Source organism: Etheostoma cragini, chromosome 5, assembly GCF_013103735.1.
Source record: "Etheostoma cragini isolate CJK2018 chromosome 5, CSU_Ecrag_1.0, whole genome shotgun sequence".
Classification (NCBI taxonomy): domain Eukaryota; kingdom Metazoa; phylum Chordata; class Actinopteri; order Perciformes; family Percidae; genus Etheostoma; species Etheostoma cragini.
In genome coordinates this window covers 12,471,167-12,495,341 of record NC_048411.1, presented here as the reverse complement: position 1 = coordinate 12,495,341, position 24,175 = coordinate 12,471,167, and the positions used below count along the sequence as shown (strand labels likewise).

At 42.5% G+C, this 24,175-nt stretch overlaps 1 protein-coding gene across 4 annotated transcripts; it reads left to right on the top strand.

Moving 5' to 3' along the window:
* Positions 1-426: 426 nt before the first annotated feature.
* gas2l1 (growth arrest-specific 2 like 1) lies at positions 427-24,162 on the top strand. Of its 4 annotated transcripts, none has more exons than XM_034872950.1 (6): positions 964-1,665; positions 10,077-10,184; positions 16,445-16,541; positions 17,497-17,806; positions 19,284-19,357; positions 19,400-24,162. In XM_034872950.1, the coding sequence occupies exons 1-6, from the start codon at positions 964-966 to the stop codon at positions 21,403-21,405; spliced, it is 3,297 nt and encodes a 1,098-aa protein (XP_034728841.1). In that variant the 3' UTR covers positions 21,406-24,162. The 4 variants fall into 4 exon arrangements, with proteins under 4 accessions (XP_034728839.1, XP_034728841.1, XP_034728842.1 ...); XM_034872951.1 differs by having other exon boundaries at positions 19,284-19,379; positions 19,425-24,162; XM_034872949.1 differs by having other exon boundaries at positions 19,284-19,382; positions 19,425-24,162.
* Positions 24,163-24,175: the final 13 nt, after the last annotated feature.

Sequence of the window (24,175 nt, the reverse complement as noted above, 5' to 3'; positions counted from 1 at the left end):
GGCTATTTGTAAAGAGACCACACAGAGACTTCATTATGAAGCATGTGTTAATCCAAAGGAAAATCATTAAAAAAAACATATTACTTATGTTCTTACAGAGTACAACAGCTTAAACAGTCAGTGCAACCAATGCAAGACCGTCATGAACTCATGAATGAGAGAATACAGCGTTGAATAAGTATCCCTGACAGCTTTGCACTTTACAGTAGGCTACTTTATACTCTTCTCTGCTTGTTCGACAACTATTAATAGTTAGTTTGCAGATTCAGACATATGATCAACAGATAAAATATGATGCATTATTAATCCAGCATTATACAACGTGCTCTTGTCACAGTTTTAAAGAGTGCATGCTGATTTGGTGAACATGGGGTTAAGTTTTCCTCCTCTGCCGAGCCTTGATCCCTCATAATGGGATGTGCCACCGAGTCGCTTTGCTGGTCTAAGCTACAGCAGGTCAACATATTCAGTGTAAGAGGCGGGACTATTGGCAGGGAAGATGAGCTGTGGACTCAGTGCTGCTCTGTGGTCGTGATTACATCGCTGAGGAGCTGACTGACCGCCACACAGACATGGTGACACGTGGATTTTTGTGGGTGAGAGGACCCACCGCCCACCTGGTGGATTAACGGATCGTCGCATGGGTGTGTATCGGCGTCCCGGACTGCTCCACTCTCCTTCTCACTCCGGGACCCGGCGATGCGCTCTTTAAAGGAAACGGGTTTCGCAGAGACATCCGGAAAACGCATCCATGCGCCACGACCAGTCCGCATCCCGATATGTCTCTGACAACACAAAGCCTGGTTTCAAGGAGCTTCCATAAGAAACCAGATATGCTATCCGGAATGGGTGCGCCAACTCGGTTATTTTGCGGATGACGCTTTGGAGTGCAGTTGTGCAATGAGACAATTTGGAATTATCAAATAGACTTTATTAATAGGCTACAATACATAATTCGACAACATGGCTGATCAGAGCAACATCCAGTCGTCCGCCTCCAAGAGTATCCGGCCTTTTAAATCCAGCGAAGAATACCTGTATGCCATGAAGGAGGATCTGGCTGAATGGCTGAACACGCTGTACGATTTGGAGATCACTGCGGACACCTTTATGGAGGGGCTGGGGACGGGCTGTGCCCTCTGTCGGCACGCCAACAACGTGAACCGCGCCGCGCAGGACTTCCAGCTGGAGTACCCGGAGGTTGCAAACTCCATGAAGGTGCCATCTAAAGATGTGGTCTTTCAGTCACGCAGTGTTGTCCCTGGCTCGTTTGTGGCGCGGGACAATGTGTCCAATTTCATCAGCTGGTGCAGGCAGGAGCTCTGGATCAAGGACGTCCTCATGTTTGAGACAAATGACTTGGTGGAGAGATGCAACGAGAAGAATTTTGTTCTGTGTCTCCTTGAGGTGGCACGACGCGGGTCCAAGTTTGGCATGTTGGCCCCCATGTTGATCCAGCTGGAGGAAGAGATCGAGGAGGAGATCCGGGACCAGGAGAGCCTGCGGATTGATGCAGGGGAGCCAGTTGAGCAGAGCCCGCCCAGCAGGTGCTTCAGTCGGAAGGAGAGCAGTCAGACTGTGGAGGATGAAGATGAACCTGATCCAGAGCCGTTCGTCTGGCCGCAAAAGAGGGTTTTATGTGACATGCGCAATTTGGATGAGTTGGTGAGTTGAAACGATGTAAACACAAGCGTCTGTACCCCAATTAGTACCCTGATTTAACTTCTGTGTCAGAACTGCATGATGATTCACACAAGTCATCATAGATCTTACAGCTCAATTTTCACCCAAGTTAATGACTACACATATCAATGTGTGAAATACAGTATAAACACAGTCTCCCACAGGCTTCTTACCCTCTGGCCTTAGTCAGAAGGGAATCTTATCCAGTGTGTTTTGTGTAGTGTTAAACAGCATGAAGCAGCTCATAGAAGGCCGATCTCTCCCATAAAACTCAGAAAAGGGTCAAAAGTGGAGCACCCTCTGAAAATATCATGTCAGTGCTATGATGGACAAGCTAAATGACAGAGGCTGAAGATAATTACCAACAGAAGCAGAGCTGACAACAAGAATGCACTAGAAATGAGTTGACCTGTGACCTTTCAGATAAAACAAGGATTTGGGTGTCATAAGCACACTGACCCAACTGGTCTCTTAAGGGCAAAAGTCAACTCTTTTTTTCATGCGTTCTTGTTGTCAGATCTGCCTCTACAGTGTTAGTAATCATCCTCAGCCTTGGTCATTTAGCCTGACATTAAGAATAATCAATTGAGAAAGAGTCTTAATTATTCCACTTCTGCAGCTCCTTTACCTACACATCTATAAATGTCCCTTTTCACAGTTTGGTTTGAATACATTCCTTCTCCTGTGGAGTCCAAACCATCCATGCTTGTCGTTTGTCCTGTCGAACTGGCTGACCTTTGCCAGGGCCTGGCTGACACCAGCTAAATGTCTTGTTAGGGCAGAGCTAATGAGCAGACAGAAGAAAGACCAGCGTTCGCGTTGTGAGTGGGGGAGATGTTGATATTTTCATGTTGATGAAGAGAACAATGTCCGTCTTTGGCACCAAAGATGTTAGGGGCAGCAGAGAGGGAGGAGGGGAGACAGTCACACTCATGCTGGTCAGGCAGCAGAGCAGAGCGGCTCCAATGTGACCTCCACAGACAGAAATAGGAGAACATGTGGCTGAGGATGTGCGCTGTTCATATCCAGACTGTCTGAGTCCATACTCCTTCACTGATATGACTGAGTAGTGAGGATTAAATAAGCCGACTGCATTATCCGGACAAAAAGATCCCAGGAAAGCTATGTCTGTCTTTCCTTTTCTGTCATTTGCACGGACCCAACCCTCAGCAGTCGGACAGTGACCGTCAGATGCTTTTGACTTGACTGATTTGGGAAGTGGCATTCTCAATCATAGTGTCTGTTGGATACAATCTGTTCCACCCTCCCTGTCAACCTTAGAAAACTGCTTGCATGCAAGCTGCACAGAACAGCCCACATCAGCAACATGAGGCTCTTTAACAGAGAAACCACAGTGGCGCTAAGATGAGAGGCCGCAATATTAAAATAGAGCAGTGTTATGAATGGTAGGTGTACACATCCTGTCTAATGGATTCAGCTGTTTGTCATCCATTTCTAATTTTGAGGCCCAGACATATTCCCACTTGATTTCTTATAATGTCACGGGCTGTGCCAGTTTTGTTTTACCCGGGAAACAATCAAGTTTGATCCATAGGCTACCCCAGCAGTTCTCGCAGCAAGACTTTAGCCTCTCTGTCCTCCATAACATCAGTCACAAGTTTATCCTGCAGAACACTTGTCTTTGTATTTCGGTCTTACAACAGATTAGTGTGCCATTAGTGGAAACCTCATCACTAGTGGACATGAGTATCTGACAGGGACGAAGACGAGGAAAGTTTAAGTGCATATCTTCATTGGTAGTTTCACCGTCCACAGCTGTGACACCAGACAGTGTGTCCCTCTGCACTCAGTCAAGTCACGACACCCTGCATCATCCAACACAGATTGTATTTTACGGGACGGCTTTCCGCATTTGTTTTCATTATTATTACACGGATGCGAGATGATGCGTGATTATTATATTCATGCTAACTTAATTTTTAATCAGATTTTTTCAAATAAATAATGGATCAATCTTTTCATGAGATGCCTCTCTATTCAGATGCAATAACATTCTGATTAAATGTCATCAATTTATTACCAGGCCATTAACTCCCACAGAGATGTGCACGGCAGCATCAGATGCTTGTGCAAACTGAAATGCTACAAATGTTCAGTTTCCTTTTAGTTATCTTGTTTTCTTTACAAAAAACTCTACAACTACCTCTAATCACTGTTGGTGTGTGAATCCAGGACGATGCCATTACATGTCTCTGCCACCACGATGCCTTAATCCAATTAAATCTCAAACTGACAATGTGAGCTGTGCAGTGTTTGCATGTTCACCAAGTATTTTATACAGGATCCTATTCATGCATTCCGAATCGCATACCAAGACCAACTTTACATTCCTCTGTACTCTCTTGTGCAGCTCTTAGCGTCTCAATGAGATTTGTACATTTGGCAACTGTATACTCTTCTATACGTTGTGTGGTAGTTGGATGATCAAACTAATCTTGTTGTTGAGTTCAACAAGACAATACACGTGTAGAGATAATAGGATTACAGGTCATTATTGTGTAGTAAGTACAAGTCACTTTAAGGACATCTGGTTATTCAATAATCACAGTAAAAATGTGTCCCCATACATATAAATATACACATATATATACACTATACTATACTATATGTTAAACTAAACTAAAATATGTGAATAATATACTTGTGACTCTTAATGCAAACAGTTGATGTGTTAAAACAACCACCTGTTGGGTATTTAATCTTAAGAAAGCGGTTGTCTACAAGGCGTCCTTATGTAAACATGCAAACAGTCACCACCACTGTCTCTCTCACGGATCTGCCGCTGTGAGTGTTACTATTACTCATATCACTGCGGGACAGTTTTCCACGGTAAAGTTGAGGAAGACTGGCGTCTCATTTCCTCAACCTTAGATTGAGTCAGTAACAAATGTTTATTGTACGCCACTCCTGGAGATCTTGGTTTAGCAATAGTGGTACAGACAGCATTCCAACAGCAATCTGATTCCCTACATAGGGATTATGACTTTGATTCGATCTGTATTTTTACTATACGCTGCAAGCAGCATAATGCAAAGAATTAGTTTTCCACAAAAAATGACCTTTTTGTATATTTTTCTAGGTCTTGCAATTAGGCCCTGGGCACATACAGAGCTATGCAAAGTGACATACATGTGATCATTTAAATTTACACTTCCCGACCCCATAATGCACTCAAAACAACAGGCCATTGGAGCTTCACAGCCTTCCTTCAGTCACATCTTTCATCCTTCTTCTTGCTCAGTCATATAAACTGGTTCATGTCTCTTCTGGCCCTCGGCTTCAACATTCAGCCCTTGTTTAGTCATATATGTGTGAGCCCTCATTCCCATCCCCCAACCACAAGTCTCTTTTAAAGCAAAGAGCAGAACAGTATGTCTTATTAGTGGCATTGAAGAGGGAAATGTGAATAGACTGTTGACAGCGAGGCAATCAAAGGCTGATGTCTCAGTCAACCTCTTTAGATGGAGACACCAGCCAAGCAAATGGGGAAGGGGTAACAAAGAGAGTATGTGCGTATTATGCCTATATGGAAAGTCTACTCCATTAACCTTATGGTCCAATTCATGTATTCAGGGAATAAAAAGGGGGAGTAGACAACAGATAGTGTGCCTAGAGTGACTTCACTGTACACTCTGTTAAACCTGACTGGAATGGATGTAACTCTGGGAGGGAGAGTTACAGTAAAGAGGGGAGCTAGAGTGATAGAGAAAAGTAGGTCATCATGCTTTGCATTGGGTCACACTCGTACACGTTGCTGAGAGAGCGTGGCACCCTTCAGTGTTTCTCCCTACTGCGTCACAGGCACTCATGTTTTTAGGGGTTTAGTATTTGCACGTTTTTTTAACCCTATATACTTTGCACAGTAACAGTACGGATCAGATTGCCCTCCTCCGTACTATTTTCCATGCTGCAGGGTGCATGTGGAAACAGCTGACTCTGCACTTTGCATATTGCCCGCTTTATGTGGTTATTGCTTTTTCGTGCTATTCCCTGATCGTTTAAATGATTTTCATTTATTTGGATGTTTAACTTAATAGGCTTCTGTCTGTGTGAGTAGGCTGGTTATTTTCTGCACCTTCTCTTGCTGGTCTCAGGTGGAGGCTGTCAGGATGAGAACATCAATCCCTCTAACTTCGGCTGTCACAATGAAAAAGTGCTGAGTGTTGTTGAGACTGGATGGATTGCCTGGTTGGGCGTGCGCCCCATGTGCACAGACTCTTTCCTTACTATGTTGGCTGCGGGTTTGATTTTGACTTGTGGCCCTTTGCTGCAGGTCTTTCTCCCCCTTTGCTGTCTTTAGCTGCCCTGCTTAATAAATACATTGAATGCCCAACAATTATTATTCAAAAACCAAGCCAAAAAATGACTGGTCTAATATTTGACTTCCTGTGCTGGGTAATTAAACTGCTGTCTGACTGAAGCAGATGAACAATAGAGTTATCTGCCTTGCAGCATGTCATGTCCATTAGATTTATATATTCTCCCAGCACCCCAATGTGCAGTTTTTCATGTGGCAAAAAGACAGGTATTGATTTTCAGAGAATGGTTTCCTTGATGCGGTGGATGAGGTCTTTCCTGGAGCCAGTATGATTAGATTTTTCAGCCAGACACACAACACAGGTTATCAAAATATACAAAGGCATGGTATTACCGTATTTCTAAGGAATAGTTTGACATTTTGCATGATATGCTTATTTGCATTCTTGTGTTTACACAGTAAATATGCTGCTGTTTTGGATTTCTTCTGCCTCCTCTGTTTCCAGTCTTTGCGCTAAGCTAAGCTAACCGACTGCTGACTTTCCTTATATTTAATGGACAGATGTAAAAGTGGTATTGATCTTCTCATATGACTCTGAGCCAGGAAGAAAGTGAGGATATTTCAGGCAACGCATTCTTTGTTATATTATTCTACCTGTTGCCCTGTGGAAAGTTACTGACATTAACTGATCCCGAGGCATTTATCCTATTCGGTTTTTCTGTCTCATCTCTGCTGGTCTGGCCTGTTGGATCAGCATGCTAATAGTCTCTAAATATTGGCCTCCCAGGCTAATGCTCCAACATCATTAGCATAAATCACACACACACACACACACACACACACACACACACACACACAAACACACACACACACACACTTTAATAAGAGAGATGTTATGAGATATTGAATGATTTCACAGAAGAATCGTTTATGCAGGCTGTCAGGACAGTGGTTTAATAGGAGCATGGAGTCTGATATGTAGCTGTCTCAGTGTGCGTTCACAGTCTTTTGGAATGCTTACTGGGTGGTGAAGCCCTCAAGTTCCAAAAACTTTCCCTCCACCAAAGCAGGCGCCCGCAGCGTTTTCTTGTCTCTATGTGCTTATCTGATCGTGAGATGGCTTTATGTTGGGAAGTTTCCAGTCATGACAGGAGATCCTCAAGGTAACATGATAAGCTAAGAGCAGAGAGTTTTTTTGAATTCACCTTGAAAGCACTGTAAAAATTATACCATCTAATAATCCTCCCAATTTCCTTTACCTTTTGAAAAATGTTTTCTGTCGTAAACCCTCCAATCTACATTGACTCACAGAAGTAAAATCCTATCAACTGCCTCATATAAATTCCTATGGGGTGTGTTGCAATGTTTTTATTGTTAGATATTGCCAATGACTATCCTTTTTTGCATAGCAATCATAGAAAGAAGCTAGTTACAGCAGGCCAGCCAGCACACCTATGTTTGATTACTGTGTGGTTGTACTCTACATTGTTTGTTGACTCATGAGGAGAGAACAGAGTAATATTCAGATGGATGTGCGGCTTCTTTGAGTACATTCTGACCCACAAAACCAGAAATCTAAAACCAGAACTATATTTTGTATATTCGGATAAAAACCTTTAAATTGACAATTTAATTTGACAACAGCAAATTGACTTATTAGAGTGGAACAATATTGGCAATCTTGGACATTCCTTTGTTATGATACCATTTTGTTAACTGTCTTAGAATGTTAGTCCATATTTCAAATCTGAAAAGGAAATGGTAAAACCTAAACATCTCCCATTTCCTCTCTTCATCCCAAGGGTTTGCTCAGCCCCTTAGTCTCTTCCATGAATGGCTCTTCAGATGTTTGCAAGTCAGGAAGGAAAGGAATGAACGGATTTTTGACTCGCACTGAGCAGATATGACGTGATCTGAGCAGTGGGATCATTAGTATTAGCAACAAGTACTGTATATGTTCTTTATATTAAACTGCTTGGAGACTAACCCAGCTGCTCAGTCCAAAGGGAATGTCACGGCACACTCCTGAGAATGAAAGTGTTTCTTTCTCTGCTCAAAACATCTCTTGAATTCCTACGTTAAGATAGATACAGTAGATGCTCAGGATAGGGGCATGCTGTGAATTGTTTAGTTGCCTTTCTTTTCTTTTCCTTCTCAAACATCTGCAGCTCTTGCTGAATGCGTCTCTCCTGTGACCAATCCATAATTCATCCTTCACTTTTTTGTGATGTTCCAGCTCCAATTCTGCATGTTTACTTGCATGACCTTGTCTGCCTCCTCCCCTTCTTTCTCATTTTGGTGTATTTGTGTGTGTGTGTGTGTGTGTTTTGGTTTCAGTGTGTCTGAATGTACCCATTGTGGACAAAGTGAAGACATGGGAAGTGCACACATTTTGTGTCAAAAGCTCCACAGAGTAAATATTTGAAATGCCAGGGCTGCTATTGATTAGGTTATTATAAGAACCCTTCATGGTTCAACTGTGTATCGTGCTCAGGGTTTTGGATGAGACAAAGTGTGCAAGTCTGTCACCTTCCCTCTGGAGGGGAGGAAAACATATGACCTCAGCCTAACTGCTCTGGGGGAGATTTTGGGAGGGAGAGAAAGGCTTTACTATAGCAAGAAGGAAAAAAAGTACAGTTAAAAGGGAAGTGTAAGGCTATGTGTGTTACTGTTGCCATAGCAACCTTTCCATTAAGTCAATGGCAAGGTTTTTTCCAAACAGGGCTCGTCCACCTACTGACAGGATGAAAGACGGAGTGACAGAGCATAGAAAAAGAGAGAGAGAGAGCAAGCAGATGTAGAAATGTAAGCAAAACAAAGACAGCAAAGACAAATATAGGGCGGGTCAGCGACTGCACGGGCTAAGAATAAAGGCTGACAGACACCAAAGCAGATGAGACAGAAAAAACAAGCAGGGTGGCAGGTGAGGTGCTAAGGCTTAGTGCTGATTCCTCCCTCTTTGATCAGCATGGGAAAGAAAGAAGGGTGCTGTTTCAAGAAAATAACTAGGTTCCTCCTTAATCTTTCGAATACGCCGTGGTGTTATAGGCCAGCCTGCTCTCTCTCTCACTCACTCACACACACACACACACACACACACACACACACAGATACACACACACACACAGACACACACACACACACACCACATGCAAGCCAAGCGGCTGTAAACAGCCAAACTGTGGGAGATCACAACCTGACATTTTCCATTTGATCCTTTAAATATCAATAAAACACTCTCCTGCCATCGGTAATGGCTGCCCCTACACACACAACTAGGAGTAGTTACTCCTCTTCTCTTCCTGTGCTTTCCTTTGTCCACTTTGCTGCTTTACTTTCTCTCCCTCCTGGTTGAAAAGTGTGCATACGCCTTTGTCTGAAAGAGACGCCAAGAAAAACATCAAAGTTGTCCAATCCTTCGTGAGCCCAGTCCCGTGCAACACGGGCAAATCTCGCTCCACCCTGCAGTTGTGTCTCTGCCTAATAAGCACCCCCAACCACAGCAAGGGCACTGGCTATGACTCTTGATTCAAAACCCAGCTGGCAGCACAGGCCTGCTGACATCATCACCACCAGTCTGAATTCAGAGCTCTTTCTCTCCTCAGTTTATGATGTCACAACCAGAAACATTGTCATGTTACAGCACAGAGAGACAGAGTATTCATTAGCATGGTCACATATGTATTTTTGTGCTTTTGTGACACTTTGCGGTGTTGCTAAATTACCAAAATGTTCTGTAGAGATGAAATGAGGCAGGGCTTTTAATGTGGTGAGAGAACAGGGCAGGGCACCCTTACACTCAGTGGGTGCTTGGAGAGAAAAGTTGGCAGGAAGATGACACACTAGCAATCCTCACTCTACACCCCACATACTCTGATGCAGCCAAGACTGCTCATTTCTCACACCACAAAACAGATTCATTGTGTTGTTGACACATCCCACTCAGGAACAGCAGCGCTTTGCTCATGGCTACAGACATATGTGACTAAACAGGATCACATGTGGGAGCACTGACCTCAAGAACAGGAAGGGATCACTGTCAGGTTCCTCACAGATGTGTGTGTCATATTTATCCGCTTTGGATGTTAAACTGCTTTTGTTTTGTTCTCCTCAGGTGCGTGAGATTCTGGGCCGATGTTCCTGTCCAGCCCAGTTTCCCATGATCAAGGTGTCGGAGGGGAAGTACAAAGTGGGAGACTCCAGTGCATTGATCTTCATAAGGGTGAGCCCTCGCCACCACTAACAGGATTACCTGTCACTGTGACCATGACACATGTCTTCCACGTTTTATGTTTATAGATTAAGGTAGACAGGAAAATAAAAGTGAAAACGTTGCATTCAAGATGTATTGATCAACTGCATGAAGGCTTTAAATACACAAACTATAATATATAATTCAGAACAAATGTCTGCAATATTATTAAGACAACATGGCAAACGTACTTACTGCCCTTTGTAGGGCAGCAACAAGGGATTGTCACCCCTGTCTGTTAGGGAAAACTTTTGGATTGTACCCCAAGTCTGCTTTAGGACGTTCAGTTCTCTCACCACTGTTCAAAGCCATGTTTCTTCGGGGTCTTACCTTCTTACGCCTTCCTTCAGGTGTCCAATGGAGGGCAGTTCTTGTGATGTGTTCCTGTTTTTTTATTCTGCATGATGTGTCCAATCCATCTCCACCGCCTTCTCACAATGATGGTGTCTATGCACTTTTGATTGGACCGAGCGAGTAGTTATTGGTCTGGGATTGTGTTGTACGTAGGCCAGAAGATACGCAGGAGGTTTCTAAAGGCTCCTTGTTGACAGCTTGGAGTTGTTGCTGTCACTCATTCGCCATGAGTCTAACCCACTAGTTATTTAGAAGACAGGAATGAAAAGGATTGGTATAATTATTACTGTCGATAAACATAAACATCCATCACAGTTTACAGATCGACCTCGTGGTTTAACTTTGAGCAAAAAAAGACTTGCCCACTGCTATTTTGCTCTAAATTTTCTTTTATTCTACAGGGACGCCTTAGGAAGACCACTTCTGGTCAAACTTTTGTTATGTTCAGGTTGAATTAAAAAATTAATTAGAACTAGATGGCAATGTGCATGTACATATTTGTCTTCTTCTCCAGATTATTGTTACTTAGCACTTGCCCAAAATTTAGGTTAATGGCGTTCTCACTTTTAATTTTACCTCCAGACAAAGGGGTTTATCTGACTAAATTGTAGCGATGTTGACAGATTTCTAGTAGAAATAACTACAATTGAAAGTACTATGAAACTACAACGACATAGACCAAAGTTGTAGTAAACCTGAATTATCCTTAGGTTAGTTTTACACTACATGTTAAGATGGATATGTAGAAGCTATTTTGGCACAAAAGGCCGTGAGGCCTGCAGTAATTGCATGGATCCATACGGTGTTGACATATGGCATCATGTGCTGTTTCGAGGAGAGCAGGCTTATGTAGCAACAGATAAACCACCCAGAGAATTGTAGCCTGCATTGTATGTAACAGCATTGTGATTCATCTCTCTACATGAGTGTTTACAGACTGTCCCACTCCCAGGACTATACTTTTTACCACTGAGACACAATTAGAGCTTTACGTCATTTCCTGAGCCCTTATCTTGGCTGTTGCCTGTTTCTGCTGAACTGCTTGTCTCAGTTTCAGTTTAAAAGCTACCACCCAAACCAAATCAGGCCTCACAGGAATGGGCAGGAAGGCTGGTGGAAACCAGGGATCGATTTGGTTTCACTTACCTAAAATGTACCCCAGCTAGATTAATAGACTCGTTGGATGGCATTCCAAATAGTCTGCATTTACATTACAGGTCTGTAATGTCAATATTTCTTCACACTTAGTGGCACCACTTGTTCCAGACATGGAGATGTGATACACACTATGTGAGGCACACACACTCCTGGGAAATAGATTTTTTGTACATTCACCAAAGGTGTCATATGTACTGAACTCAGTAAGACCAACTGTAAGGGTGTGTAGAAAACCATAGGTGTGAGTTGAATTTTGTATTTCCCTTTTTTTTTTATCAAGAAACTCCCCAGCATAATTAATATTTTCTTTGGAGTCCTTGACTTAGAAAGAAATTCAACACCCTCCACCTAATAAATGATTTCACCACAAATATATCAAGAAGCAAATCATTTTGGAATAAAGATGTGTAATTTCTAAAATCTGGAATAATAATATTTATAATACCCACAAATGTACATATTAGCAGTGGAATTATCAAGATCCAAGTTGATGGCAAACAAAGTGATTCATGGTTAAAACATTTTTCAAATAGTATGTAATAGGTATTTTATTATGATGTAGACTAAAGGGATTGTCTGTGATAAGTTAAGTCCTGAAACAGAGAAATAATTTACTCCTCTGCATTTTTATTGTATGTCATAATCCCAATTATGAGCAATTACGTGCACTAAAGCTATCATTAGCGGCTGTTAAATTTGATTAATTTAATGTAAATTAATCATGCGAGGGAAGACTGAAGTATAAATTTGGGGAGAGGAAAAAATGAAAGTTTTGTCCTCCCTTCAGCAAAATTAAAAATGGAAACTGTAATCTCTCCTCCCTTCTTGAATAATGGAAGCTAATGTTTTGAACAGACATTTTAAGATGAGATAAGATGCTATCAAACTACTACTACTAAAAGTAAATGGGATAGACATATTTTATGTGCCCGTTTACAGAGAAGAGAGAGAGAGAGAGAGAGAGAGTGTGTGTGTGTGTCTGGGAGTGTGTCTGAGTGTGTTAACTGTGACAGATTATCTCTCTAACACCGTCGCTACCCTCTCCTGATTCATCACTGGAGATGACAGGGATCACACATATGCCTGAGTAGCTACAAGTGTTGCCAACACACTTCCCTTATTCTTCTGAGGGGAGGAAGCAGGCAGCTACTTTGGGAGTCAACACACCCCTATTCAACTATCAAAGGTCCTACGAGGATCTTGGGCTGAACAAGGGCATGAAGCAGAGAAAGCTAACGGGTGAACGGGTCATATGAATAGAGGGGGGAGTTAATAAGGCGTCTTTGTCCCTAGGGAGGTCTCTCCCTAGAGGGGAGGAGATGCCTTCAGTTGTGGGGCACAACAGCTGAAATGAACCATGAGCTTCATTTTTGAGCTCATCAGACAGATTTAAGAAGAAATTGGTTCAACACGCCCCCACAATGATGACAAGAAGTCTCTCTGTTCGCTGTTGCCACAGAAACAGGGATTGGGTCTCTCTGCACTGAAGACTGTGATACCCCTTCAGTGGTTGGGAAATTAGGCAGCTAAGCCATAGACCTAAAGTGGAACATGGTCCCATGTCATCTATTTAGTCTCAAAAGACTCGTCGGCAGACTCCTGTTGCAGAATTATGTACAGCATGTGGAATGCATGATAAGCTTGTTGGCTATGACAACAAGTGGTATAGAATTCAACAAGTGAATATGTAGTCAAACAACATTTTAAGACCCTTGATCATTTTCTTTATAGTCACAAAAAATCATCCCACTCCAGTTACACAAAGATATTTGTTTTTTTTGGATTCCCTGTAGCTGTTACCATCAAGACAGCTACTCCTCCTCCACAGTTAACGATATAAATAGAGACTTGAATTTATTCAAATCTCTATAGGTCTCTCTAATATTCCACTTATGATGTCATAAGGGGAAAGGTTACCTCCCCTTTCTCTGCTTTGCTCGCCCAGAGAATTTGGCCTACCCGGGGACCGAAGAGAAAAAGTGCTTTGGTGCCTACTGTAAAGATGCTGGTTGACAACCAGTAGCTAATGCTAATGCTTGGAACAGAATTTTAGCTAATTCTTGGTGGGTAACATAAGATTACAATATTGTTCAACATAATTATTTTTAGTATGATTGTTTTGACCACGGTTTACAACTCTGGGCTACCATGAATTCATCAGTAACGTTAACTGTATAGATAGATAACTAATCTAATGGTAATTTAGCCAGCTAGCTAGCACACCCCTGTCTTCAGTTGGGATGGGGTTAGCCTAACTCTAACCCTTTTAGCCGTCTTTACAGTTAGCTAAATTTACCGGACAAAACGGGGATAAGGCACTAAAAGGACTAATACTAATAGTAATTAAAAAATGTGATAGCATTGGATCTGGACGGGAAGGATAACTCCAGGAGTTGGAAGGGGTGTGTTGCGATTCTGCTTTCTCACTCCGCAACACAGGTTTGTGGATCTGAGTGTTGCCATTTCGCTTTCATATTGCATGTTGTTACAGCCATATGGCAAAGTGAAGCATGCGCAACGCGCATCTGCACTCGACTTACATCGGGTTGTGACAACACCGTGGTTTGAAAACAAGCAAAGCATGCAGTTGGTCAAGGAAGGCAATACGGCCCCCCTCCACCTTGCCCCCAACCAATAACATTTAAAGCTACAGACACAGAAATGGCGCGTCCTAAGGAAAGCTCATTGTGGGACTGGCTCTAGTTGCTGTAATTCTGCACCAAGGCTGAATTTTGGGAAAGAGACTTTAGATACAGTGTTAGGGGACCACTAAAGCCTGTTTGGTAATGGAGGTGGATATGATACATGCCTTTGGTGTGGGAGATTAGGGTTCAATTCCCACTACGATACATCAACCAATGTGTCCCTGAGCAAGACACCTAACCCATAGTTGCTCCAGAGGCGTGTGGCCTCTGACATGTGTAGCAATTGTAAGTTGTTTTGGATAAAAGCGTCAGCTAAATGACATGTAATGTAATGTAAAAAGCAGTTTCTCATAGGACCTTTAACTAACAACAAAATGATAAGTAATTATGTTTACTAATTATCAGTTATGCTTTAATTTATGTTGTTTTAACAGTTTATTGTTTTTCGCATCAAAACATTTCATATATTATAATAACTATTTGTTAATGATAAAGAAATTATTTATAAACTGTCAAAAAACATTTTTTGGATGTCAATTATGAAGTTTCATCTGATGAAAATAATACCTTGGTAATGGTAAATAAAAACTTTGTAGAGCATCTATAACCATTATTTAGATATAGCTATTATGAGTGCTCAAATAATGAAATAATCTCTTTTATAGATTGCATTTTGTAGACGGTTTGCAAAACTATTTTTAACCACTGTACTAACTATCTATCTGAAGTTCTCAACATATTATTGTATATGGCACTAAACTACTGATAAAATAACATTAATTCTAACATTACTAATAATAAGTAAACATTATAAATCATACCTTTTAACAGTTAAATACCTATTAATTAAAGATTAATTAACTATCAATTTACCATTCATCAGTGATGTCTCTGTTCACTGACCTTTTCTGGTGTTTTTATTGTGGAAATTACACATCAGTGTGGATGAAAATATTCATGCAGCCTTTTACTGCAGGCACATGAAGCCCACGCAGCATCACACAAACAGTAAACCTGTTACTGACATTCCGGCGGAGCAGAGGAGATAAGCAGTTTATACTCTCAGGTCTGATAGAGATAAGCAGATCAGCTGTTTTGACGGATTTGATGTAGTAGGGGCACAAGGCCGATGAAAAGACTTGTAATGGATTGGCAGGGATTGTATTGGAGAGAAGGTGGGGTCAGACTTTGATGCACGTCTGTGTCTGACAACAGTCAGGGACCCGGACATGAGGCGCTGTGCCATGTGTGATTTGCTGGAAATAAACTCTGTGCCAGTCCATGCAGATGTGTCACTATGGCTTTGCCTCGTCTGCCGTCTGAGACACGGGTACAACCTTTAAAACATGTGGCTGGCAGACCCTATTCACACAACCCAAGGCAGGGGGACGCAGCCACGGGGCTCTCACATCAGGCAAATTGTGCTGCTTCAGTAAAGACAGCTTCTGCCTGCAGGAAATGAGGCTCTTCGGTCTCATCTTGTGGATATGTTTGCTTCAAAGAGCAGAGGAGAGTAAGACGTGACATATCCACCAACCCCCCCTCTGTGATGGCTATCCAGGCCCCCTCTCCTCTCTTCTCCGCTCTTTGGTAACTAAAATCTCAGAGAGCATTGAGGACAGCAGGAGTGAGTTGTTACCATGCTAATTCACCCTGCTCCCTTCTGAAATCACGGGGAAGCCAGCTGAGAGGCATGAGAGAGAAAGGCCCAAAAAAAGAGCACAGCACTTTGGCTCTTTCTTATGCTACGGTACTCTGTTTAATTGTGAGTTGGCATGGCAATGAACAGCCCTCATAATGGCAGCAGCTGGGGGGTGATTTGAAAGAAAGAGGAGGTGTGGGGGAGGGACATACAGGGGCACAGGCAGGGGCGCATCTAGATGTTATGTAACACTGAAGACCGGCCAGCCTTCATTAAGCCGTCTCACTTGTGGAATTTGCATATCTACTGACTTGGGCAGTGTGTGTGGTATTGCAGTATATCAAATGGTTTTGCCACTTTATTTGTGTATGAATGTGCATGTTATTTTCTGTTCATCTATTGAAGCCTTGTTTTCTCTTTTCATCCCTCAGGTCCTTCGTACTCATGTGATGGTGCGTGTTGGAGGGGGCTGGGACACATTAGAGCACTATTTGGACAAGCATGACCCATGTCGCTGTGCTGCTTTCGGTGAGGTCACTTCCTGTTCCCCATCAGCCCCTTATAAAACTACTTACTTGTTACGTCTTGTTGTTGCATAATTCATAATGCATTCAAGATCATAAACAAATGAGTCATATCTGCTGTACTGTGTTCAGACTAGGAGCAGACACTTGGAAGGTCAGCAAGGTTGACACAAACAAAGGAGACACAAACAAATTACTCTAATTCATCCAATTCGAAATTTCCCTCATTTTAGACATATTGATTTTTGCTGTTGACTGATTTGACATTGTCATGTCGCCCAGCAAAAATCAGTTTTTTTCATACTGAAACCAGAATAAAAGTATTTTTAGCTAGGGAATGTAGGCTTTCAAAATGATGAAGTTTGTAATGGAAAATGTGAAGTCACTCTTACTCTGTAATTGTCTACTGTTACCTGATCCCACAAAACATCGGTGTAGGAACTAATTTCAACTCAAAGATTTTTTATTTTTTTTGCCAAACTCTTCAATGTTTCACTCACTTTGATTAGCAGCACAGAGCACAGTGATACATGCCCATACACAAACTGCTGCTGAAGTGTTGATGTCAAGGGCCGAGCGTCTGGCCTGGACAGCTGACACTAGCTGAAATCATAATTGGTGCTACATTTATAACCAAGAGGTTGAAGATTACGCAGTATCAAGAGATTACAGAAGTATGCCTTTTGTGTTTTATAAATGTTCTCCCTAAATAGTGGGATCATGGGAGCATTTAGCTGGTTGCCTAGTTTCACAAGTGAGGGTCTGTCTATTTCTGGCTCAGGGAAGCATACAATATGTTATCTACTGCTGCTATCTAAGAGCTTGATGACATTGATGTGGTTAGCTATGATATATTTCTAGACCTCTAAATGACTCTTATCCTTCATGATCAAACAGGCTGTCTGACAATGTTGGTTAAAGGTCTGGCTTAAACACTTGTTATCAATTTGTCTCCACAGCCCACCGCTACCACCAGGCTAAAGCCAGTGGCCAAGGTCAGGGAGCTCAGAGTAAGTCCTCGAGCGCCCACTCCTCCCGCTCCACCAGCCCAGGTCCACACTGGCGGAATGATGGCATCGCACCATACAAACCTCCAGACAGGCGCTCCTTGGAGCCCCCCTCTGCTCCATGTGCCTCTTCTTCATCCACACGGCCCGGCCGCTCACAGAACCCGTCTGTTGCCACCGAGCTCGACTCCGGCCCAGCACGCGCTCTACTCCCACGGCCGCCACGAGACCGCTCAGAACCTCGCCACTTTAATCCTCTCAGGTGAGTGTTTGCGCCTACTAAAGTGTGTGGATAAGTGTTTGGATAAGTGTATTACCACCTGGCAGGTCACACTCAGTGTGTTGTTGCTTGCTTTTCTTACAGATGACCCGTCAGACAGAACACACACACACACACACACACACACTCACACACAAGCACACAAAGAACTGGGGATATACACAACAAACACACATGCCGGGAAACCACAGATTAGACCAGAGCAGATTTGTCTAATCTCAGGTGACATTGCCAGATAAACCCATCTCAGGCAGCCAGCCTATAGCACTTCCTAGTGGCTACAAGGTGGATACCAAACACATTTTTCTCAGCTCTTCTTTTCCCCAATCTTCTCTCTTCTACTTTAATTCAGTAAATTAGACTATTGACTGCCTAAAGTTTGTGATTCTGTGTGAGCTTTTGCTCTTGGATGGCAAACAGATGGTCTGAATTAGCATATAGTCAGTGCCAAATAAATCCACACATCAGTTTTCTCTGATATGCTTCTGAAGCGGCACATCAGTGATAGAGAAGTAGCATATTAAGGCCATTATAAGTAGCTCTTTCTATGGGATATAAAATATATAAAATCTCCTAATGTTATTCACGAAGCTGGTAAAAGGTTTAGTTGGTCATATACCTTCCCTATATGTCCGTGTGAAGGCACCATTGTTTAAGACCTATTGGAGCTGAATGGTGGTTTACTTTGGCTTCTAGCCAATGTATGGTTCATTTCTGTATTGAGCGATGGCTCAGACCAGACGTCAAGGCAACAGCTCATTGGAATTAACCCTGTGTGGGTGGGTCATCCTGTTTCAAGTGCGCCAGACTTGATAAAGACTAATCTGACAACTATCCCTAGACAACTGTTCACAGCTAACTGGGGAAGTAGGTCAACAGGTGGGCTCCATACAGGCAAGTTAGCATGCCTAAAAATATACAAGTCTAATTTCTAAGGCATTTAAAAGTTTGGTGTAATAAACACAAATTAAAGGCAAGACCTTTAAACTAAATGAAAACAAAATTGGATCCTTACCACCAAACCTCAAAACTCAAGACGGCAGCATGCTGACATTCCTTAACTGACTAACGGATCTTTTAATGTATGGACTCTTTCTTTCTCTTAGACAACAACTTAACTGTTTTTACACTGTTTTCTGATGCTTTAAAAGTTTCAGTCACAATAAAAATATTTGAACAACCTATCATGATAATATAAAGACCAAATTACTTTTTTACAAAAAGAATTATATACATGGGAGTAAGTCTTAATAGACAAAACAAACACACCCTCTACTGGGTATTTAAATATCCAATCTACAATACATACTTTATTTAAATGTAATCATTGAATTGATCAAGATTGTCTTCCAGAATACCTGATGGTGCATGACAGTGGAGTGTCTGATTGACAAAGAGAAAAACTACAAACCGTTGGGGGTAATATTATGAATATGAATTACTCTTTTCTACATTGTAGGAATAAGGAGACAAAGTTTCCAGTGACAAGACGTCTGTCTGGAGACAGTGACTCCTCTACAGCCTCCTCTAAGGGAGGAGGAGGAGGAGGAGGAGGAGGAGGAGGAGGAGGAGGAGGAGGAGGAGGAGGAGGAGGAGGAGCGGGACGGTACTCTCAGGGTGGTGCCTCTCGACGCTCTGGTGATGAAGTAGTCCTGCTTGTCAATCGCAAGGAAGGGAAGCATGTGATAGAGAGACCTGTTGCTGGAAATCAGACCCCATCCCTGCGTCCCTCACTGCCCCGTGCTCGCAGTCAATCTCGGGAACGAGCTGCTCTCGCTCCTATACTTAAACCGAACCCACCACAAGGATGCGCTGATGGATCGCGAACATCCCGTACAGAGAGAGGCCGCTCTCTCGGAAACGAGGGCCCGAGGAGGCTCAATGTTCAACGTTCCCACAGCCAGAGTAAGTTAACCTGCCGTACTCGGTCCAGTGATGCCAGCCCAGGACCTGCTTCCTGCTATAGAGACCCTCAGCCCCCACCTCTAGACAGACGAGAGGATCTTAGGAGCAAACAGTTGCCCCCATCCTCTCCCAGAATAGGTGGTGGGTTCACCAAAAGACAATCGTCCTCATGCTCTAACTCGCCTATTAAAGGGGTCCAGAACAACAACAACAGCAGCCCCAGCAAAAAAATTACAACTACTCCCAGACCCCCTGCACCTCGCTCACCCTCCATAGGAAAAGGCAGACTTCTGCCACCAGTCACCTCAGGAGGGCGACGTTCACCTCACTCAACTCCCCGCAACTCTCACCATCATACTGCCCGCTCCTCTCGGACCTCACAGGGCCCTCGTTCGGCTGGGCGAGGCCACCATAGAACCCGGTCTGGACTGGATTGCCAGGAGCCAGAGGAAGAAGGACTGGGTCTTGGATTCCAGATGTTGCCAACACTAGACCCCCAGAAAGAACTGGACCTGTATCGCAGCTTTGAAGCTGAGTTTCTGGCCAATACACAACAGACCAGAGGAGTGTCTTGTAGAGCCCCAGAAAGAGTGAGCCTGCAAGGAGCTGGGACACATTTAGTACCAGCACACACTGATCCAAATGTCACTGACTCTGCCTATTCCTCCTCTAACTCTTCCACCTCCTCCCTGAATGTGGGCTCAAAGATAGGAACTCTGCCTGACCTCAGGGAATCCAAAAGAACTAATTCCCGTCACTTCCCACTGGAGGACCCCTTAAATTTACTTCATGGGCACAACTTTGGAGTACCACACTACTTTAGTCAAGGAGCGCCTGAGCACTGGGGGGAGCATGGAAAGGGTCTCAAGAAGCTCCCAGCCATCTCTAGCTCCATTGAGGAGAGAGAACCTCCATCTTCCCTGCCTGGTCTCGTAGACACAGACGGATTGATGAATCAGGTCCCCTCACAACCTGCTTTCCACTGTAGGAATATGAATGGAGACCAAGCAGGTTGTCCTCCCACAGGGGGGCTGACAGGTCAGCAAGGACAGCTTGGCTGGGGCACAGGACCTGAAGGAGATGTTCCTCTGGAGAATCACCAGCCAAACATCCCTTTTGACCTAGAAAATGGTGACAGCAGTGATGAGCTCCCGCCCCCAGAGGCTTGTCCGTCACCTGTACCCCTTCCCCCCTCTGAGGACTGCTCCTTCCAGGATTCTTCTAGTGAAACCTCTTCCATGTGCTTCAGCCTGAGCGAATCACGCTCTGAATCCCCCCCACCACCTTTATCCCTGGCCAACGGGGACAACGAAGGAGAAGGGGTGCAGACTAAGAAAGGGCAAAAGAAGGCAGACAGCGTAGCCCCTATCTCTAAGCACAAACTGAGAGGCAGGGTAAGGCCTCGCACTGACAACAGGCCAGAAAACAGCCCATCACGTATCCCCACACCGGTCAGCTACAGAGATCTGCAGACTTACGACACGTTTTCCCCAAACCACACCCCACCGCTGTCCCCTCAGAACTCGCGCTCTACTGGTCGTGCAGCCACATGCAAGAGCCTGCACCAGGCTTTCACAGATATGATCCATCCTCAACCATGTTCCCCAGCTATGGGCAACAAAGACTGCTCCTACCCTGGACAGTCAGGGAGCCTGGACACTGAAGCTTGGATGTAGCGCAGATGACACAGGGGGTTGCTGTCATGAACAAACTTGGACTACTGTGTAAAAAAAGACTTGAGATTGGGCTACAGACTGTTTTCATTGCATGTCTAACACTCCTTTTTCACTTAGTTTCTCCTCTGAACACCTGCAGGGGTTCAAATTGCTTTTATGTTGCACTCAAGCCAAATTATTTATTACCAAAGGAATGGTCTTTAATATTACTTTTACTGTCTTTTAATGTGTGCATGGGGATGCTTTTGCCAATAATACGTTGTTGTTTTTTTGCAATGACACTTGTGAAATTTTCATGGTTGATACAGAGAGATGGAGAGAGAGCATATGTGCTGCCATGTGCTCCACTGAGGGGCATGGTGAAGTGCCAGGGATTTGAAGCTGCAACTCTAAAAGCAGTGTCAACACTAAATCTTTAGTCAGATGGATTGGCTCCCTCTTGTGGTTTGCCACAGCGTCTCTGCTTGCCTTGATAGTCTAAAAACTGGTGACTGTGATATTTTTAGTCTCTCCACAGTTGTGTGTTTCATATAGGACTCAGTATACTCACATTTACAAAATACTAATAGGTAACATAGACAAAGGTACCCCATCATTCCTTCGACATTATGAACACTACATGCACTACCAATCTCTGTACAGTGGTCTGCTGTTATTAATTGTTATTAATATATGATGCCACCTTTTCACAACAATTGATGTAGTTGAGTTAGATATCTGTTTTAAAATGCGTACAGGTGTTCAAGATTCTGTTTAATGCATTAAAACATTTTAACTTTATTTCTATTCTTACGTGGATTAAATGAAAACAATTTGAGGAGCAGTGAAGTTTGTATTACTTTGTGTCATTGTCACTGAAACAGAATTGTTGGAAGCTCCTCCTCTGACCAAACTGTACTCTGGAATACCATGCTATATATGTATACACATGTCAAAGGCTTAGGAGAATGAATGTGTAAATCCATGTTTATGTACTCACTAATTCATGTGGGTATTGTGTATATAAAAAGGCATTGAATATACAGTTTATTGTAAATATCCCTGTATCAGTTCTGTGCTGCCTTAGCTATGCAATATCTGTGTTGGAAATGCCTTGACAATTCCCTTTGCCTTAAAATGTATTCACAGGTTAGTTTTTGAATGTGTTTGCTCAACATCACTAAGATCTATTTGTTAACACTACATTGCCATCATTAACTGTTTATGATAATAGAAATTGGAGAGTTTGAGTTTGAATGTGGAAATAAGTAAAGAACATTGCCAATTTTAAAAATTATACTTGATGTAGGTGTACAATTCTTGATAAAGATATATAATTTATTGCCTCTGAATACCATTAGTTGTTTTGAAGCACAAGAAGCCAGATAACCTACTTAGCAGTTGGAGTTCAAAGACACAGCACAATATGTGGTGACATCTAGAGGCTAAAGAAAGATATGTTTTATTAACAGTAAAAAGGGACACTGTTTTGTTTTTGGAACGCGTGTTCTTGGGCTGATTAGACTCAATAACCATGCTATTATAAGGGGAAGTTTGATGAATGAAGAATGACTTTGACTTGAGTGTCTGAATTTGTGGAATGTGTGCAACAGTGCATGAATAATAGATACTGTAACTGGATATTAGCATTCTCATGTGAAGCTCTTGCACAGTTGCCAAGAGTATGAGAGGCCAAACCCCAGCTACAGTACTCCTGTGCTTTGTAAAATATATTTGAAAGTGGAAAAGGTTGACTTGTTGTCCATTAAGAGAAGTTGGTGGCCATTTGTTTTTGATGTGTTTACAATGGTTGTTTCAGTAAAAAATACAATTTCAGTTAAAAAGAAAAGCAACGTTTGTGGATAACAACTTTATATGGGGCACTGACAGTAAATGGACTATAAATAAAGAATGTGTGTGCATGTAATTGTGTACATATGGTATAAGAATATGTACAGAGTTGGAGTTAAGAGGGGAATGATGTAGGTCTAATTTATTTATTTATGAAATTAAATCTCATTTTGTGCTTAAGTGACAACTGTGTCCCAAGTAAAGTTAAATGAGCTGTCAGTGTTTATGGAAAATCTAAATGAGGTAGGGTCCAGTGATGTACAAACATCAGGCATTTTAAGATTTGTTTCTCAACAGTATACTGTAAAGAGACATAATCCATTAGAAATTTTGCCAGTTTAAAAACTGGTATGAAACAGACCAACTAAACACATTTTTGCAAAATTCAGAGAAACAGTAACATGCACGTACACCCCTAATTGCTACAAGTAATTTATAATGTGTCAGTATTGTTAGAGGTACATGTGTAGCTGGTTATCAGTTTTAACTGTATGAACAGTTTTTTACATGTGTTCTAATTGTTTTACATTTTAATTGGTTTTGGCTTATTTGAAGACATTTGCATTTTGATCAATTGATGTTTAAAATGCACCAGTTATGTAAACTGTGACTTCATACAAACATATGGTGACATTCATACAAAAGAGTGCTAATCTGCTCTTTGTCCTGCACTACTTTGCAAATTTCATGAATCTCTCTCTCTCTGTCTCTCTCCTTCTCTCTATCCCTAATCAGCAAAATCTGAATGTTCATGATTCGACAATTTCTTGTTTGCTAATGTTATTTTCACTTAAACGGTTTAATGTACAGATTGCTTGACATTGTGGAGTTTGTATGTATGAAATAGCAATACTGCAACATTTCACAGTGTTTGTTGTTGAAAATTCTGTCCATTTGTTCTTGTAATAAACATTTTCCTCTGAAGTTTATGAATTATCTC

Coding starts and splice junctions, on each gene's coding strand:
- gas2l1 (XM_034872948.1), top strand. CDS start 964: ATGGCTGATCAGAGCAACATCCAGTCGTCCGCCTCCAAGAGTATCCGG. Junction 16,542..17,496: donor ATGTCGCTGTGCTGCTTTCG/GTGAGGTCACTT, acceptor TTGTCTCCACAG/CCCACCGCTACCACCAGGCT. Junction 17,807..19,283: donor CGCCACTTTAATCCTCTCAG/GTGAGTGTTTGC, acceptor TCTACATTGTAG/GAATAAGGAGACAAAGTTTC.